Genomic DNA, 21,678 nt, shown 5'->3' with positions numbered 1-21,678 from the left:
TTCATTAAAATTAATTACTAAAGATTAAATTATAAGTCAGGAAAAATTGAAAAAAATAATTAATGATTATTTAACAACTGACCGTTAATTAAAGTTACTGACCATTTATTAAAACTACTGAACGATTAATTAAATTTCTGAGAAAAATTAAAATCAAAATTATTGACCAAATAAATATAGATCTTTATAATTTTTATGTACTTGTTTTTTGCTATATTTTACACTACTAGATAAATAAAATAGAATACGCAACTAATTTATATTTTTTTAAAACGCAAAAAATATTATTTTACGTTAGTAAAATGAAATTGGATAAAAAATTAGTTTTTTTATATTTGGGTATTTTTTAAGTTATTTATTTAAATGGTTTTAAAAGATTTTCAATAAATTAAATATAATCGATTAAAAATAGGTTTTTAACGGATAAAATACATTTGGGATTATTTAGACTTTAGTCTCCTAATTTCAATAACTAAATTTCAAAATTAAATAGAATAATAAATTACGATTGTAGGAAACTAAATTTAAATTTCAGTATATTCTTAAAAACTATTCTTGTAAAATTAATAATTACATGTCAGGTTTTTAAGAAAAATTTTTTTTTAGAATCTAATCAAGTAATTTTGTAGAGAACGTAAAATAAAACACGTGACAAATTATTACTATAATATCAAATTGACGATTTCAACATTTCACTGTTTTATTAATAAGCATGAGATACGACAACATCTTTACTATAATAATTTGCGATATATTGATTTACATTATTTGGTTAATATGTACATATATATGGATATAATTACAACTCTGCTTTTGTGATATTTTTAACGGAATTATATTTCTTCTGCTTATTCTGATCTGTATAAATTAAAAATTAGATCATAAATTCTTGCGCTAAAATAATTTTCTACATCTTTCTCTCACACAGGAAATGACAGTATTTTATTTATCAAATAATTAAGGTGTGAAACTTTCGCAAAACTATTTTTGTTTGCAATTACTTTTTTTTATTACTTTCCCACAATAATTAAATTAAATTTTTATCATCGATCCCCACCGTTTTGGAAGTTCTGCTTGGTCCAAAACCGCATTGCTGTATAGTACTGCATGTATACATGTATATACATATACATATATATATTAAAAAGGTACATTCAAAAAAACATTATCTCAGTCGTTTCTCAACCGCCGAAGAGATATACTAATAAAAATATTATAATAATCTTGCTAGTATCTTATTAGGTAAGTGTCAATCATCACTTTGTACTGATATTATAAAAATGTTGGATCATATAATATTATTGTATATATTGTTCACTATGAAAAAACGATATCACTGATTTATATTTTAAATTAATATATTTACTACCTATGTGAAAAAATATTAAGTTCGGAGATGTATTCAAGTTGTAATTGTTGCAATTTATGTGCATAAATTAAATGGTAATTAGTTAAAACGTTCCAAAACAGATTTCAGAGAATTTAGAGATTATTTTTATTTGTATGGGTATATTATTTTTGTATTTAATAAAACTATAATTAAAGTAACGATAATACTATCTTTCACTCTAACTTGTTTTATCGCAGCCAACAATTGAAAAAATAACATAATTTTATCAATAGTTTTTAAAAATAGTTGTTGATTATAACAATAATTGACTAAAATCTTAATCAGCGTGTCACCATAACTCAGCATATATTGAGTATTTATGATTTATCCGAAAAAAAATATCAAAACAGTTTGCTCATTTAATTTATGCATATCAGTAGTATTCGTGTATTGTGTTTATTTATATTATTAATAATTCAGTAGGTGTAAGATAAAACCAAGGACATACAACACAAAAACGATGTCACTTTAGCTACGACATTCATTCACACCTGAAATACCGTTGTTTTTTATCACTCACCGTAAATAAATTCGTAAATAAATTTATTTATAAATTCATAAATTTAATTATTTTATTTATAAATTTATGAAGATTTTATTATAAAATTATTAAATAATAATGTATACAAAGCGAATGGCCACATTGTATAACATGCGGTTGTCCATATTAAGTAATAACTAAAAATATTTGTAATATTGTGATTTACGTATGAGACTACGTGTTTTTGAAGATCAATAATATTATGTTTTGCGGTTTACTCTTTGAGATAAAATACCATTTGATTAAAAATAAAAACAAATAATTTGCACAGTACATAAGTAAATTACTTGCTTACTACACTTGCGGTTTAAATAAGTATAATTATTGCAAATTAATCAACTAAATTCTGGTTAATGTAATATGTTAAGGTTTTCCGGATTTTCAGAGCATCCGGGTGAATCAACTATAGATAATATAATAGTATTTTAAAAATAATTCACATATCATGAAGTATTGTTTAAAAACACGTTTTTATAAAAATAAGTTTTGCTCCTATGGGTTATATATATTATAGTTATAATATTTTGTGGTCAATCTCTTTGTTTAAAGATAACAAACAGTTCGTAATGCCGTTTCTACGATAAATGATTTTAGAAGAACCGTGCATTATATTATTCTTTGGCAAATGTGTGTAGGTAAAATGTTGATTAAAATATAATATAAATTCTTACAAACAACTATTTTACTATGAGATTCTTTATGTTATTACTAATATATTTACCAGGCTTTGCCTGTGATTTGTTCCAGTTATAAACTGTTTTTTCTTTGTTGTTGAATTATTGCCATCTCCACTCACATATGTATGTAAATACATACAGATTTGTATGTAAATACATACAGATTTGTATTTTCGATGTTTCTCTCGATTCACTAAGACAAAGCACTAACCAGGAGAAAAATATTATTTGCTCTCAAATGACTATTATGACTTATTTATTATCATAGTCGAGTTATTATTGTTATGCCTCAATCACATATGAAGTATTCGTTTCAAAAACAGTATGTTCATAGTTTTCGAAATTGACTTCATTATTCCAATCGTTCTAATCATTTGAATGTGGAAGAAATGTCTAAAAAAGTAACATGGTAAAAGCTAGAAATACCAAGGATATTTTATGTTTTTATGGCAAAAGCATATTAAAATTATATTATTGTAATTTTGTGGCTTTACTATAGATAACTTGCAGCTTAAAAATGTGTTAAAATAATTGTTTGTATATTAAAAAAAAATAAAGCACTATTTCTATTAAATATTGGTCTATGGTTCGCGATGGTGGTAAGCCATTTAGAGCGAAATTCCAAAATCTACTTATTAAATTAAAGCTTGAATGTATTAATATATTTAACACTCGATTTTGATTTTTACTACTACCCTGTTCACATTGAAGAGACGGGGAATGTTTCTCTATGATTCGTAAATATGATTGACATTTCAAAAGTTGGTTTTGCCATTTCATTAATGATGCAGTTAGATGGATGGTTAGGAACGCTGTTTCTTGCTGTCTATTTGTTTTGCATAGCAAAATCTTAATCCAATAAAAAGCACTCATTTTTGCCAAAGGATACAGACAATTCAAGATTGTTATGACTAAGTTAAAAAAAATCAGAAACAAAGAAACTTCTAAAATATTAATTTTAGAAAAACTTCTATTTTTTATTATATTCCTATTAATAATACTATGTACTAGGTTTTTTTATATGAACTGGCTTTTTTTAGTGAGATATGAAACATAATATTTTTTTACTACACTCATTATATTGTTTTTCAATTTTCTGACTAACAGTACCTTCGCCAAAACCCAAATAGATTTTTCTCTAGGCCTGCGCCGCATTGTGATTCAGTTTAAATTCCTACAAAAACGTATAAATACATATTTTGGCAATACTATAATGCATAGGAGGCGAAAAAGACTGCAAATTTTACACGTCACATGTATTATTCAGCTATTCAGAATATTTTTATCGTGCATTTTAAGTTATTATTTTATGACTTGAAGTACATTTTTCTCTGCTAATACTAAATTTTATTTTTGATTGAAGCGGCAATGCTCGTTTCAAGGTTTTTCGTCTGGATCACATCCGGCTATAAATGTAAATATTTAGGCTATAATAAATAATATATAATATCACAGTAGCTGGTTGTCAACTCCTATGATGTGATTGTATTAGTTTAGTGTGCGTGCTTTTTGGATAAAAAGTGGAAGCTGTGACGTTCGCTGCTTTATAAGATTTGATAATAAAATATACTATATAAGATTTGTAAAAGAATAGCTTACTGTGTGTAACAAGTGACCTTAAAACGTATATTTATATGCCTTTTGAATAAAAAATTGATACATAATTACGATATGCGAATTTAAATTTGCATACTGCGTTTTTCTGTGTGACAGGGAAAACCCAATATTATTAGATTACAATTTACAATTAATTATGTATGAAGTCACTCGCTTAGCAGTTCCGATAAATGGCATCGAAATTATATGCATAAATAAACAACTTAAACTTTCGCTAATGGTGGACAATTTTTTTTTTTTTTTGTTAACGCACATAGCTTATTGGCTTTCTCGTGCAGTTTGTATAATATTATCTATAAATATTTGATTTTATTTTTTAAATAAATATTATAAACAAACAAGCGTTTATTTTGTTCGTTTGTTGTTAAAAATTCAAGTGTTTAGTGAACGTGTCGGAGAATTTTATAATAATCAGCCAGGTATGCCGCGAACCAGCTCACCTTGCCATTACAAACTTGATTTGTGTAAGTATGTACGAATGTATAATTTTATACCTTTAAATCTGAGATACCGGATTTGCTCAGAACAATGATTTGGAAATAAAAAAGTTCTGGGACCAACGGTCTTGTTTTGGAAAACCGTTCTTTTTTGGCTGTCGTCCAATTGGTGCATCTCGATGCAATTAAAGATTCTGATAACCATCGATGTTTATTTTCGCAAAGTAAAGAACGTGATATGAATTAAAGACGTACGACATACTTGTAGTTTAATCCACATATTTTTAATATAATTTATGTTAGGGGCATTGTACTAACTTATATGATATTATACATTATAATATAAATGAAAGCAGCACTTTCCAAAACTGGTTTCGCGACTCTATTGTACTGTTTAGCTCTTGATCTTCACTGGTCTTCTTATCGTGGTTGTTAATTCATTTTTGTGTAAGAGAAAGTAACAGTCGTATATCTTTGATCGTTGTTTAGTATTATTGTGCATTCTGTAAAACGTATTTTTTATGAAGAGCTTGGAATAGGTTGAACTTGAATTACGTATCTTATAATCTCAGGATACAAAAAATGTTAATTTGAACGTGTATAGTATATTGAGTATATAACAGAACCAAGAATTCGTGATAGATAAATGAAGTCATCGTTTTTTTTCTTTGATTATTAATTCCTAAAATGTGGAATTCATACGGTATTCATTATTATTATTATACCAATATAGAATAAATTTTATTTCTAAATGATTAAAATATATGTTTTATAACTATAAAAATGATACAATTTCTATTATTCATATTCATACATAAATATATACCAATATCACTCCTGAAGTTGTTTGTGCGACATTGTTATTACACTTACTTCTCGATTTACGCGGTTAAGGATAATCATTTTTTTTAAAACTCAAATATATTTAGTTCCGCGCGTATAGCGCATGGGTTAATAATGGCTTACTTCCATTCATTGCATTTAACCTACACATGGAACCTCTCTCACTGCCCATGCATTTTCCCGAGTTGATTTTTATCGTTTACTTTATTTAACTTATAGTACACGTGAATACTATTCGATCGTTTTAAACTAGGCTAAAAAATATTCTATTATATATTTGATATTGGCACACTAATTGACATATATATGATCCGATTCAATAAAACTTTTTTTAAAACTACCTTTTAAATATATAGGCTTGTTTTAATATTTTAATAAATAAAAAAACATATACATGAAAAATCTACCTGATTCTTGCGGTCAGCACCGGAAGGTGTTGTTTGTAATAGTCGATTTTATTATTTATTTCATTTTTGTGTGTGGTGCTTTTTTGTCATAATAAAATCGTTGATAACAAAAACATTACATGCTAGAAAATAACCAATAACATATTTTAAAGCAGCGATTTCTTTATCTCTTAAGTTATTGTAAATATTTGTCGCAGAAACATGTAAATACCAGTGTAATTTTAGCAAAATGTTGCATTTATTTTATTTCTAATGTATATTCATATTTTAACAATAATTTAAAAATAAAAATAAGCGTAGTTTTATAGTTCTTCAAAGTATGTATATTTTGAAAAAAAATATATCACAATAAAAATGAAAACGATTATATTTTTTAACGAAAAAGGATAAATAAATAAAATTATATTTTCAGAATTTTCTATTGAAGTACGATGCTTTTATCTAAATTCCAATCGCCACTTCCAATTTTGCCACGCTGTACATTTTTTGTAATATAGTATATATTAAAATCCCAGATTTTATTTTTATTTTTAAATTATGGAAATATTGATTGTACCATTTCTGTTCAAAATGGAATTATGTTTATAGAAAAATAAATGTATTTAAAAACTGATTTTATATTACGATATACTGATACATTAACTAAAGCGATTGTAAGTAATCATGCATTAGAATTTTTTAGTAAATATTTTATTACTGCTTGAAGAAATTTCTTGTCTGTAGCATTAGTGTTAAAACATTTAGAAAAAAATCAGTACTAAAACCTATATTTCTGCCTTCTTAAATTTTTGTTTTAGGATCTGAAAATATTCTCAATTACATTAAAAAATCATTAAAAAGTATATAATAACTAAAGCATTTATACTAATATTTGATTCTTTTAAATATAAAATTTCTATACGATATCTCGAATCTTCAGGGGTTTTTTAAATTTTCTGTAAATTGTTTCAAAAACTCCCGGGACATTTTTTTTCGAATCATGAGATTTGAAATCAAAAGGTATTTAAAATGTTCATTGCATTTATTACGCTTTTTAAGTAGTTTTCTACAAAAGAGTCATGTTACAATGAAGAAAAATTCATTGCATTTTTTCACCTTAATGTTTTTTGTACACACTTTACTTCTAAAGTTTTAATCAGATTTTGATTAAAACGTTGAAATAGCTCATTAACTAGAATGATTCACCTCTTGTTCAATTTTTAAAAAATAACATTGTTATTATTTGTCCTATAGAAAAAAGTAAAGAGTTCAAAGATGTTCTATAACATATTACAATATTAATTTTCTTTACACACTAAAAGCAACATGATTGTTGCGGCTAGTGCCGGAAGAAGTTTTTTAAAATAATAGTAGCAGTTCAGGAGATAACACTGAACTTATAATTAAAATGCAAATTATATACCAGACCACATAAAATCACTAGTTAAGCAATTAAATTTCAATGCTAATGCTTTTTTCTTGATCTGCTTTAATTAAGTGTCAACGAATAAAAAGTGAACCTATAATCATCAATTCATTTAATCGTTTATGATGATAACCCAGCGAAAGTAGATCAATTAATAGGCGGACAATTTTGGTGCACGTTTTTTTTGGGCGCCCTAGGCGACGATTCAAAATTTTGTCGTCACCTGCAACTATATGATATGCATGCGCCAGTTGTAAATTATTTTATGGCGCGAAGTAGGAATTCACTTTTACTCGACTCGTGTCGTCATCGGTCGACGCTGCTGGAGGTGGAAAACTCAACAACAGCCTTCTGCGCCTGCTGTTCACCTGTCAGTGCTGATCAGATTTGCACGAGGGTCGCTGCCTTCTTCCGCGTGCTAAAATCATATTAGCAAGTGTTGTGCAATCGGGTACTGAATTCTTTTAGTGTCTACTTAGCACATAAAAAATATGTTTTAGTGTTCTTGGCATGCGAAATATAACTGTTCTTGTTGACCATATAGTGTTCAAATATATTTTCAATAGAACACTTGTGTTCTTATCAATTAAATGATGCTCAAATTTATTCATCATTATTTCAATACAATTTTTGTGGATATTTGTATACTACGAGTATTAAAGTATAATATTTTATATATTTGTTTATATGTGAAAAATATATTATTGTTGTATTTTATATATGATAATGAAGCGTGGAAATATTTTTTGTAAATCAATTATTTTTATGAAAAAAAATACATCAATGCGGTTTCTTGGTCACTATGAAAAATTGTGCATTGAGCAGAGAGTGATTGTGTTCGACAGAATGTTGTGTAATAGATTTTTTACCTCTTACGAAATCTTCGTAACGCAGTGATTGAATCAAACGATGTTCTCGTTTGCTAATGCGATGGAAAGTTAATATATTATATATTATAAGAATTAGTTTCTGAAACAGAGGCGGTTCGTGAATGGGTGCTGAATGATTTTTTTTACTATTTGTCTAATTTTCGATCGTTCTTTCTAAATGAAACGGTCAGTAATAATATATGTACATATATGGTCAGTAATTTTTTCATTAACGTTCAGTTTTGATAAATGGTTAGTAAAGCAACGATTGCTTCTACTGATAGGTCATAGCGACAATATCAAAACTGATTTTTTTCGCTGTATTCAAACATCAATTCATACTATTAAAATGATAAATTTGATTTCAGAATAATAATATTTTATCGCCGATTTTTTAATGCTTCTTAATATTATTTTTAGTTCTCTGATTAAGTATCAGTTTTTAGTGAAAATATAATAACAACTTAAAACATAATTTTTTATGTATACCAAGTCGAACAAGTAATAATTACTGATCATTTATTAAAACTACTAATCTTTAAATTAAATTACTGACCAAAAGCAAAAATAAAATGAGTTTTTTTTTCTAGATATTTTTAAACAAAGTTACAATTTTTTTAAATAAAATTAAAAAAAAATTAAACTCTAATTTAATTTGAATTTATATTTTTGAACGATTTTATAAATAGTTGCCATTTTAAAATAATATAGCAGATTAGGCTGACTAAAGAACTTAGTCGAAATATTTACAAGAGCTATTTTTAAAATAAATTTCATATCAATATGCTTACATTTGTCATTTATGATTACATTTTTTGTCGTTAATTTGTTTTTTTTAAAGACACAGTAGTTTTAATCTTATTGATATAAAATGTGTTTTAAAAATATATATTGTAAATATCTCCGCTAAGTTTCTTAGCGAGTCTGATCCATCATATTGTTTCAAAATGGCGGCTATTCAAAACATTAAAATACTCGTACCTTTATGTATAAAAATGTTTCGCATTATAATTAACTTTATTCATCATGTTATTTGCTTCAATATTTGGCTATATTTTAAATCTATGGCCTTCACGTATTGCAGTAGCATGTAATCGGTCGTCAGCACGTCGTTGTTCAGTTTTTTCAGTGGTTTCATTGGCACGTATTGTAGTATAGCACGTAATCGTTCGTCGGCACTTAGCTGTTCAACTCATCTTTTACCGTTAAACTTATTGAAAATAGTACAATTTCTCTAGAAATGGCAGTTAGAATGATATATGCAAATGTCATGTCGTTTCTGTTCAGTGTTTTGAAGGAGTTCTTGTGATATATGTACATATATAGTCTGTTTTATAGTGTAGATAGCAAAATACTTTTTATGGTGTGGATGATTGTGTGTTTTATGGCGTGCATTCTAATTTTAATAAGCAATAATTTTAACTGTTAAGCTACTACATAGATGACAATTTGTGTGTTTTTATTATCATTGAATATTAATTTATGAGGAGAATATACGTACATATTTTTCTACTTCATGATCTTTGTGAAAGAATTTTGTAAGACGAGAAATTATTTACATTAATTATTATTTTACCCTCTCATTTTTATATATTAATTTCAATAATTTCGTGGTGAAGAATTTAGTTTAAACGGTCTGCAAAGGAACTTCGATTTCGATTAGTGAGCTAATTTTTTTGCATACTATACATCACAGGAGCGAGAATAATAAATATTATTTTTAGCTCTTCAATATTTTTTTATGTTATGTTGCGTGTTTTTATAATTTCAATAAAAACGGTGGTTCATAACATTTCATTCTTTGGCAATAAATCAAATCACATTCAATATTTTAAGAAAATGAAATGTGTCATAGACTGAAATTTTGAAAATACTGTATCTTAAAAAATAACAATGCATATTTTAAATTGGTTCCTAGCTCTGTTCTGATTGTTCATGCTGCTAAAAAAACTAGATGAGGTTGCCTTAATTGTTAGAAGTGCTTTAAATAAACAAAGCGTCTATCTTTTCTGTTATTTTTAATTATCCAAATGTTTTAATTATTTGGACAAAATTTTTTTTAATTATATTTTTATCTTTTCTAAATTCATAAAAAAATAAGTTATAATATTTTATTTAAAATTAAAAGCATAGCATTTAAAATAAGGCGCCTGAGTGTATGGGCGTACATGTACGCCCATACTAATCATAGGGTTAAAAAGGTGTTGACAATGCCTTATTTACAATAAATATATAAAAATCGAAAATACATAAACATTATATACATTTATGATACTAGTGTCAATAACTGGTATTTATTGCTTTTAAACTGAGGCTGATAATTTATTAGATCAAGATTTTACCTCGTAAAAATATATACGTGAACGTACTATTAATCTTTAATACCATTTTCATATCACAATGCTATTTATAGATTCATTCAAGCGTTTCATTTCGCGAATTCAATTAAATATGATATACGTACATTGTACACGTGTGAAGAAAAATCGTTTATATGAATATTTTTTTATATTCGCTTGATTAGTGACTGTTGTGAGAGTTGTAATAAAACTCTCACTTTTCACAGTTTTCCCATGTTGTTAGTTTAAATTGAAGAATACGGGGAAATATAAATTAATTATACTATTTGACTGTACTTTTTGTGTTCAAAAACAATACAATCAATTATCGCTATTGCCTTTTTGTGTTAAGCTTAGATGAATTTATATGAAATGAAACAATAGACAATAGACGTAATGATTATAATCGGTGATTGATGTTGATGTGTGACAGATGTTAAAATATTGAATGGAAAAGAAACATTTTATGTAAAGTACTTTACCTAAGATTAGCGAAATGTTTGTCTCTCCTTTCCATACCTTCTATCAATTTGTTTTGATTCTGATTTATATGAATAAATGAAATGGCGTTTGTTATTATAACATCACAATAGGGTCGATTGTATGTACATAATACATAATATTATAATCGACCAGTTATTGTCTATCGTGTTATTATGGCGCTTGTGAGATTCGCGCAGATTCAATGTCACGCGAAACACGACCGCCATTCTAGAGGCACTGTGTCAGTGGCGTGTACATTTTAAGCAGAATATTGCACAACTTCACTTCCGCTGTAATGATGATGATGATGATGCTTGGTAATTTTGTGTGAAGATATCGAGTGGGACGAGTGACGTGTTAGTCGCTCGTTTTCAATCTTCAAGTTAATTTGTAATCATAATACGGAAGTTTTGGTTAAACGGACCATGGGATTATCTTGTGTAGAAAGTGGTTTAATACAACTGCGGAAATAATCTTGTAGTTGTGCGTAAACATGCGCGAAAGAGAATCTCGGCAGATGAAAGTTTTCGCGCGGCTTTCGACCAAGTCGTTGTTTTTTTCCGGACGAGTGATCGATGTATTTCTTAGATGGAATCGGATTGTATATATTCAGATTTTCTCTAAAGAGTTTCACTGCTTTTAAAATACGGAAAAAATATCCTTATATATTTACATAAAAACGAATGCTCGATTGTTCAGTACCAAGAATCCGATTTCCTGAAAGCGTGATTGTATAAATGAATATTATTTTGTTGTGCAGATTTATAAGATTAATATAATAATGATTTACTTCAGCAGGATGTTAGATAGTTGATCAATGAGTTAATCTTTTATTTTAAATCACATTTTTATAGAATACTAGAAAATTTAATAGTCATTCGTTTTAGTCATTAAATATTAATTGCTTGTGTACGTAGTACATAATAGAAACATCTGTAATGTAAAATAGGTTTGTTCAAAGTACTTGTTTTATGATACTACTAATACTTCAAATTATATCAAGATAATCCATTATTGAGCTTAGATTTAAATCACTCAGGTAATAGAAAGTTCTAATCCTTCATATTTTTAAGAAATTATGAGCATTGCAAAATATTGTTTTTGTATTTGAGTGCTTATTAGTTTCAAGGAAAAATGTATATTATTACTATTTTTTGTGAATTAGATAAAAAGCGATAGAAATCATAAAATAAGTTTTCACGATTTTCGTTTGTATTTTATGTAAAAAAAATCTATTCATCTTAAAATCACTGGACTGAATAATTGATCTTATGTCTTTTCAGAACAAAGAGCTACGGCTTATGCTTAAAAAGAAACACTCGCTATTTTATTTATTAAATGTTTTAATAAAAAGTATTCATAAGATACTACATATTACTAAATATTATACCGGAAAGTGCGAGGTCATTTTTCACCGGCCGATTTGTTATGAACTTATTAACATTTTTTTTCGTTCAATAACTGCTCATGTTACTGTAGTCAAGGACATGAGTGAAAATGTTGGCGTTTTAATTACGCCTTCTGCATTAATGTGTCTTAAATGATATTATGTGCAAACAGTTTTTCCGTTGTGCTTCTTTTTACGTATTACCATATGTCTTTAAGTATTATATTTTCAATTACTCATAAATATTCTTTTGAAGTAGAAACGCAATTTATCGTGAGTGATTGGGCAAATTGGATCATTGAATTAAATGTTTATTCAGCTTAGGTGTATAAAAATAAATACGTTTTAGATTATTGATAACACACCATTCGTAAAAAAACAAAATACCATTATCGATCAGCTGATTCATTATTTATATTAAGATTATTCAGCTAGATGCTGTTAGAAGATCTAAATATATAATTCAAAGAACCGGTATGATTTTACTGTATTCATGTATAATAAATATATAATCATATTATTTATTATATAATAAAGTATTTTTAAAATTCTATTATCGGAATTAGTGATTATTATATAATGAAAATTCTAATCATTCATCACAGATTCAGGCGCGTATGATGAGATACTTTCGTTATATGCGTTCCGCACGCTCTTATTTCTCACTCACTCCCATCACTTAACACGCGAGCGAGCGAAAGGGAAAGTATCTCAGGAAAGAGTTCGGTTCTGTCTGCTCTAAGATATCTCGGAAATTGTCCGAGGTTACCGAGAACGGGAGGTAATTCAGTCGACTTGGCCAGCTTCGAGTGCTTCCGAATATTGTCGGCATTTTTCCGAGTCAAAGGGACCGAAAGTGGAGCTGTTCTTTCGAGCGCGAGCGGTGAGATACTTCCCCTTTCGCTCTCTCGCGTGTTAAGTGACGAGAGTGAGAGAGATAATGATATGGTGCTTTGCAAACTGAGATAGAACGAGTAACTTGGTTCAATTTCAGTATGCGCGTAGGCGTCCTATGGTTAACACGCATAACGAGCGCCGCATCGTAATCACGTGGTCAAGTTATATAATACCACATGCTTATCGGGGACTTCAAAAGACTCTTACTGTCATCTTTGCATATTTTAGAGCACCAAAAGGAATTAATTATATTTTTGATAGTATATTCTTCTAACATATATCGTTATTATATTTTTTTTCATATAAAATTAAATAATTAGAAAATAATTAGTGGTACTTGATTTTGTTAAAAAAATCTTTTATAATATCCTTATGTATTTTCCTAGATCGGTTTATATAAATGTCACACCATAACGAATTCTTATTTAGAATCGATGGCGACAAATTCTAGGATAGTCACACATGTGGTGTTCGTATTCTGAATTATCATTTTTATGCCTTATATTTTTTTGCAAAAGCCGACAAAGATTTTGCGTAAATTGAATATTTACGACCGAAAAGTTTTCATTGATATTGTATTGGTGAGTGCCCACACAAACTTTTATAATTATCAGTAGCGTAATTTAAATAATATGACAATTTAAAAAATGCGATTATTTGGCACTTTCTTCGATCGCGCGCAAATGACAGCAGCCGCCGTCCGAACGTCATCCACAGTGTGGGCGCTTACTCGAAGTCGTAGATCTCGGCCGACTTCAGTGTAGCTTCGGTTCGGACAACTTCCAGAGAGTGTAGTGGAGGCATTAAGTGTTCCCAATATTACTGAGAAATATTGTGATAAACAATTTAAATAAAATCGTGCTAAGACATATATTGATTGTAAGCTGTAAAAATAGTTTATGATATATATGTCGCTAATTTGCATACTGCTTTCAGTCTGGTGTCTCACTACTTACTTGTGGGTGTTGATCGTGTTTACTTAGTTGTAAGGCTATCAGCTTTCATGTTACAACAGAAGATATACAATAAATATGTTTTTTTATTAAATCAGACTCATTGTAAAGCAGCTATAACATGTTTTTCCATTATATAATAAAGAATCATATTTTTAATTTATATAACATATTGTTTGTATATACGTATAAGCACGCTTAAACATAATCGTGTATCATATATAGTTGAAAACATATTGAGTCAAAGTTAGCGCGTTCGGCAGTTTCTCAAACTATGTGTATATAAATATTGTTAGCTGTAATATAGCTTATTACTTGAATGCAAACATTCTTTATTGTATGTTAGGTTATGTTTCCGAAGGATTATTAACTGATATAATAATTTTATATAAATTATACATTACAACAGTTTGAAATGTAGTAGTATTTGTGTCTATTCTCGCGGTAGTAACAACATTGTATCGAAGAACGAGTTCATCTCTTGTAGATTCAGCGTAGTTGGAAAGTCACAAACGAAGTGGTAGTTCTGGACATATTTTTAATTTAAATTAATTATTTGAACTGTTCAAGTCTTTTAATTATCATATATTATCTCTTAAACGTGATTTTGTTATTTGTAATCGGTGCATTTAAATATGTCACCATCTTGTGAAATGCGTAATCCGGGGTTTTTGTACCTGTTCGGCCTATATATTTGGCACTGACCGTTTAGTGCACTTGTTCAGAGATACAAACATTCAAATACGCATAATCGCTCATTGTTTGTCACGCCGACAAAGATCTGAGGGACACAAATCAATTAATTGTATGATCTTTTGCATTTTGACTCATTATTTAGTTTTCATGTATCATGATTATTTTAATTTTAATGATATAACACGGGCTTTATATGTTTATAAAATTATAAAATTATGTTTTTTCTCTCGCATTAAAATAAGATGTCACGCGTTATATATTACTGATATTGATAATTAAATTTAATAATTTAACTTTTTATTATTGTACTTCACGCTTCCACGATTCCTCGTATAGACGAATTAAAAGATTACATGTACTACTGTTTAAGAACAATGCTTTATCGCCAAAATCATTTAGCGGAAATAATAAGTCAAATTACAGTGAAATCTTATTTTTTTATACGCTTGCGAATCGCACACAATATACTTACATAATCGAGATGAAATAGACATATGTATACAAAATACTGGTTTTGAGAGTTGGTATTTCCAAGTTAAATATTGTAGCTCTCTTGGTCATTTTTATTTATTTAAATTTCCTTGCTTATGGTTATTATTATATATTAGCAATAAACCGTGTAATTTTATATATAGTATATTATTCGTTTAAGAACTCTCGATTTTGTAAGATCGTATCATCGATATAATAATCACTTTCACTCCTCCGTTTTCATATGCTACCTACTCTCATTTTCGTGGTTACGCCACTTACCGGATTAACTCATAGTTTGTAACGTTAATTTCATACTGAGGCTGTCTCCGTATTATTACGGTATCTGAGTGTTTTGTTACGCTTTTCTTGCAACCGTAACTCAAGCGTGTCAATCGGTATTTTGATACAAAACACTAGCCTTATAAATATTTTGATATTATAGTATGTACATATGTTAACACTTGAATTGATTTTACGTTACTTCTTTTTTTGGTTCAATTTGTAAAAGGTCCGCTTGTATTTTACTATAGAAAGTTGGTCAAACTCAGTACTACTTTTTTGACCCAGAATTTAGTCGTACGCCTTATTGTGTAACCAGTAACTACACTACATAGCATTTTTTAATAAACTTGTTTTAATATCATTATAAACCATATGTAAATTATTATGCGCAATGTGTTTTTTATGTTCCAATTGCAGTATGTTGTTATTTTTTATCGTCGCTCACAACTTACGTGGGTTATTTTTTTATACAAAAATATGTGTGTGTGAACTATAAACAGACATTCAGTAAAGATAACGTTATCACAAAAAATGCTATTGTTGGTCAGTTTATGTTTAACTTTCTAAGTGTTCCGTACTCGAATATTTAACTTTTTGTTGAATAAAGAGTTTTGTAGCGCAATTTTGTTTTTACAAAGACATTTAAATATAATGGTTAGAAGTTACTTTTGTTTAACACTCGTTAAAGTGGCATTTTTTTGGTAAAAGATATTGACAAATTTCTAGCATTATTTATTTTGTTATTCAGAAACTATGTGTATCTTTAAATTAATGATTTCCAATAGTTTTGGTAAGAGACGTACTTTTAGTATATTTTTGCTTTAATTATTTTTATATTATGTGTATAATTATTTTATGACTTTTCACTTAAAAAACAATATCTTTATATGCTGTACTTGCTCAGTACACGCGTTTATTTTTAATTACAAAGTTTTTAATACATATAAACATTTATAAAATATTATACAGATCGAGTTTAATTCTTAGAGATTTGGAAATCAATTGAATGGTCGTCTCGGTCGATTCAGCATAGCTTCGCCTGGTGCAAGTTAGACTGAACTCTCATATTCCAAGTCGATAGCGAGGTGGTAGTCTAAATTGAAGACATATTCATAATCGAAGAAAGGGATGAATTATACGTCCCTACTATTTCTTGATCCTTTCACTAATGTAGATTATTTGAGTTAGAAATAAAATCTTAATAAGCCCTTAAAATTGTATTGTGTGAATAATATCGCCTTCATTGACTCCACTTAAATCAGTTTATGAATTTTCAGTAAATCCGAAAAGCAATAAATATTGATTTAAAAAGTACTTCGAAAAACTTAATCCCTTTATCTTCAGATTTGAGGAATGAAAAAATTGGTCGTACAATTTCACTTCATCAATGATAAAACATATTTATTGCGAGAACTTAATACGATGAATTAGATCTTCATATTTATACGTACTCTAGCATCCATTCAAAACACGAACTTGCACACTTATCAAGTATTCAAGAGATGTTTTATAAATACGTTGAAATTCGTCATAGATGTTCTGCTCCTCTTCCATCAAATCATTTACTTCAAAAACAAGCTGCTTTACTTTCAAGGGCACGAATTTATCTTCAATTCTGTTACGCAGCATCCACAATATTAATTCTAATATGTTCACAATTTCTAGAACTGAATTCTCTTCTTGATTTGCAGTTGCCATGTTTGCTTAAAATTCAGACATTAAAGTATGTGTGAGTCATACTTCCGAATATGGATTTTCAAAAAATATATTGAGTATGTAAGGCGTCTGGTGCTGTACACAAACATTTTCAAAAAAGGAGGATGTTTTAGGGTTGATAGAGAACATTATATTTTAATTGAAAAATGAGGACTTGTTCTGCTTTTGGATACCATATGGTAACCCTAATTATGTGTTTGATGTATTATCCAGATAAAACTAGAAGATGAGTGTATCTACAATAAAGTTTATAATCGTTCTTACAAGTGAATATTGTGTTATACAGTAATGGTTAAAAGTCGATTACGTTATACGAGTCGCACGAAAGGCGTTTTGACTCGCAATGCAACGCAACGGTCATTATCTCTGTTGTGATTATTGCGAAACGACACCATTGAGCCCGACGACACAATAAAGCTTTTTGCGATATGAAAATCGTCAGAAGTCGAAAAAAACTGGCGATATTTGCGTCGGCGATCGTCGTCATCTACTTACTCGGGAGATATTTCATCGAAAGTACGGGTCAAAGCTATTGTTTTAAAGATCAAAGACGCTTCAAGGTCGGCAAGAAGCAACTGACCGGCGGACGGTCTCGACCTTGAACCATCTACATCTTGAGAGTGATAATTGTAAAATATTTTGTTTAATTTTTTTTTCGTTTCAGGATCAAAATTAAAGATGGATCATTCGCACCACATGGGACACGATATGCACATGGATCATGGTGACAATGGCCACGGTGGAGATGGTGGTCATGGTGGAGATGGTGGTCATGGTGGTGATGGTGGCCATGGTGGTGATATGGGACACGCTATGGTGGTTAGTATAAAAATTGTCGTGTATTTATTTCATTAATTCGATTGATCGGTTATCGTTTTAACTAATAAATTAAAAATAGTAAATATAAGTTTTATATAAAATAAATTAGATTTTGTATAATTGTATAAATAAATATGGAGATGGATTCAATGGGATGTTTTCTTTACATGCCAATATCGCAATTAAAAAAATATTCATTGCTTAATGTATAAGCAGATTCTAAATAAAAAAATATAGGCTATTGTTTCAAGAAATTTAGTACATGGATAAAAATAATGATCATTAAATGTTTATATATTTTATTATATAATCAATATCTAATATGTATTGCTTTTATATTGTTATATGCTACAAAAATGGACTTTTTAAAACCCTCCCAATTGGTTAACCAGCACGATAAGCAGTGTTATAATCGATGACTAATAACCGAAGAACATGTGTTTGAATCCCATATGACACTTATCATATTTCAAAGATCGGAATTAGTGATTATTATAAAATTAGGCTTCCTATATTTTCCTTATCTCATGGATGAATATCGTGATGATTAATTCAAATAGAGACGTCATTTGAGGGGAGGGAGAGGGATAGGAGAGCATTTGTCCACCCTTAAATTTATCCAACAAATGCATGTCATTTAATTTTTAAAGAAAATAATTTTAATATATGACATATCAGTGAAATTATATCAGAATATATTTTCACCGGTAGATACATATTTTTACCTGTGAAAATATAATTTATCTAGCCGGTTCCAGTAAAATGATATGATTTCAACTTTTCCATATGTAGTTATATGCTCATTTGCAGCACATCTCTGTAAATATATAATATATCATTAAAATAAACATATCTGATATTGTTTTTAGATGTAGTAATTACATAATTACATTATATATACATATATACTATACATTTTAGTTTCACCTTGGAGTCCACGAAGCAATATTATTCCCAGGATGGGTCAGCACAACGGCCGGTGAAATGGTAGGCGCCTGCGTCGTAGTATTTTTAGCAGCTTTCTTATACGAAGGTCTCAGATGTTGGCGAGAAGTTTTATTCCTCCGCGGCGTTAAAACCAACGAATCGCCGAGTCAAATGAACATTGCCAAACCAGAATGCGGTCCGGACGCTAACTGTTCTGGACAGAAAATCGTCAGGTTAGATAGTTAGAACATATTTAAAACGTCGATCAATTCCGTCTAAAATAATCTATGATTTCAGATATAACATTGTATCACTGATGCACATCATACAAACTAGCCTTCACATGCTGCAAGTGTTCGTGTCATACTTGCTCATGCTGATATTCATGACGTACAATGTGTGGTTATGCTTGGCTCTGATACTCGGTGCTGGAACGGGGTATTTTGTGTTTGCTTGGAGGAAGCAAACGGTTGTGGATTTGACTGACCATTGTCATTAAATCAATATGTTTTGTACAGTAATTCAGTGGATACATTTGTAAATATGCTTAAATTTGTGTACCGTTGTTGTTTTCAATGATAATGCAAGTATTCAAAAGTATGATTTTGTATATAATGAAAATTAACTTTAATTAAATATAATCATTCCACGTTTGTGTATAATATATTTAACATTTTATACTTTAAAAATTTTGAGTATGACTAAATAATTCGCAGATAATGTATGAAAGATAAAATTGTATTTCAGTATAGAATAAATATTTAAGATAAATTAGTGAAATATTGTGATAGACAGAGTAAATTATTTATACGTTTTAAATTTACTATCGATTTTCAACCCTCAATTTTGTATGATATTTTTTATTACATATTTTATTTTTATATTTGTGCTAAATTTTGTATGTAAATGTATTTTATTTCTAATAAAAAAAAGTGGATAATATTTTTAGATTTATCTAAGTTTCAAACATTTTAATATTTTCAAAATGATTTGAAACTTTAATAAATATTTTATAAATTTTATAAGATTAAGAGATGTCACTGCAAAGTTTTTAATAAACAAATGTAAAATTATTATATTTTATAATTATAATAAATTGATAAATTATTTTATAAATTTTTTTAAGTCTCAAACCTGAACGCTGCTAACGAAATGTTTTAAATCATACTTTTTTTGGGGAATCAATATATAATATTTATAGTAAAAGTTTTAAACATACTTATATATGTATACTCTTATATTATATTTACTTACTTACATAGATCAAAAGGGAGTTCTTCAGAAATAATACACAACTATATCAGATTTAAAAGTAAGAATCGCATGTAACTTGAAACAACAAATCGTAATAGTGCATTGATCGATTGCCATTCTGTACCAATAAATATTCTATGACATAAGACCACCACTTTACTAATGTAATGAGTAGAAACGTGATTTTGGTGTTTTATTTTAAGCTTAAATTCAGATGTTTGGATTTATAAGTACATATTTCTATTTATTTAGGTTGATGTAGGTATATTAACGTAGATTCAACTTTTTTTCTTCATAATTATTGTATTTTTCTTTAATTTATTTGATCATTACTTTTATATCATTGTTATTTCAGCTTAAATAATGAAATAAGCAACATGTATTTTATTGTAAATGTGTATTTTTGGTATACTATTAATTAAATATTTAAAAAATAAATAATGGCTTGTTTTTCCATAAATTAAGGAACTCAAGAGAATTGTGTATAAATACACTATTTGCTTAATGTGCATGTCCTTGAACATGCATGATTATTTGATTACTAATCAATGCAACTTACTACTCATTCCACGAAAGTTCAAATACCACTCATTCCACAAAATTTCTGTAAAGTGTGTTTAGATACAACTCCTTAAAATTGCATCATCTTATACACATGAGCTGCTGATAAAGATTTTGCACAATCCGTAGTATACAGGACATTGTTTTTGAGTTTTAAGATATTGTATAGTGCAAAATAGGGATAGTGTTTATTTTAACCATGTTTATATCTAAAAGTAATATCTAAAATAACGTGGGCTTTTCTCCATATTTAAAAACTACCACCATTCATTAAAACAGTGGATCAATTTCACATTTATAAATTTTTATATTTTTTCCTGTTAATATGAGTTGTTAATAACTATGATGCGTATCACATTTGTCAGCCACATTGAAAGCGTAGTTTGTGTTTGACAGCCAAATACAAAGGACGCATTTTGACACGTTCAACGATAGATTTATTTTAAAGATAAAGGAACACAGATTATGTATTCAATTTTTGCATTAAAAATTGAATAAAGTATGGTAAAATATTGCAAATATTGGAGAAGTCTTTTAGCGAGGATTCTATGTCAAAACGTAGGGTTTATGCAAGGTACAAACGTTTCCAAGAAGGGATTGAAGACGTCGAAGATAAGAGAATGGGTGAATTAGGACATTGTGCTTAGTAATCGTCGATTGTTGATATAAGTATTCCGTACAGTTTATTTGAACAATTTTGTCTG

General features: G+C 28.4%; 1 protein-coding gene across 4 annotated transcripts; it reads left to right on the top strand.

Annotated features, from left to right (window-relative positions):
• The first annotated feature begins 1,169 nt into the window (after positions 1-1,169).
• On the top strand, positions 1,170-20,269 carry LOC148231024 (high affinity copper uptake protein 1-like). Of its 4 annotated transcripts, none has more exons than XM_088194660.1 (5): positions 7,691-7,768; positions 17,627-17,929; positions 18,078-18,232; positions 19,154-19,392; positions 19,457-20,269. In XM_088194660.1, the coding sequence occupies exons 2-5, from the start codon at positions 17,842-17,844 to the stop codon at positions 19,656-19,658; spliced, it is 684 nt and encodes a 227-aa protein (XP_088050786.1). In that variant the 5' UTR covers positions 7,691-7,768; positions 17,627-17,841; the 3' UTR covers positions 19,659-20,269. The 4 variants fall into 4 exon arrangements, with proteins under 4 accessions (XP_088050789.1, XP_088050786.1, XP_088050787.1 ...); XM_088194661.1 differs by having other exon boundaries at positions 7,691-7,978; XM_088194663.1 differs by lacking the exons at positions 7,691-7,768; positions 17,627-17,929 and adding an exon at positions 1,170-1,242.
• The last annotated feature ends 1,409 nt before the right edge of the window (positions 20,270-21,678 follow it).

This window comes from Plectrocnemia conspersa, unplaced genomic scaffold (genome assembly GCF_051122295.1).
Source record: "Plectrocnemia conspersa isolate PC_06_02 unplaced genomic scaffold, ASM5112229v1 ptg000010l, whole genome shotgun sequence".
NCBI classification, from domain to species: domain Eukaryota; kingdom Metazoa; phylum Arthropoda; class Insecta; order Trichoptera; family Polycentropodidae; genus Plectrocnemia; species Plectrocnemia conspersa.
The sequence above is the reverse complement of the archived record's forward strand: the minus strand, read 5'-3'. Positions and strand labels throughout refer to the sequence as shown.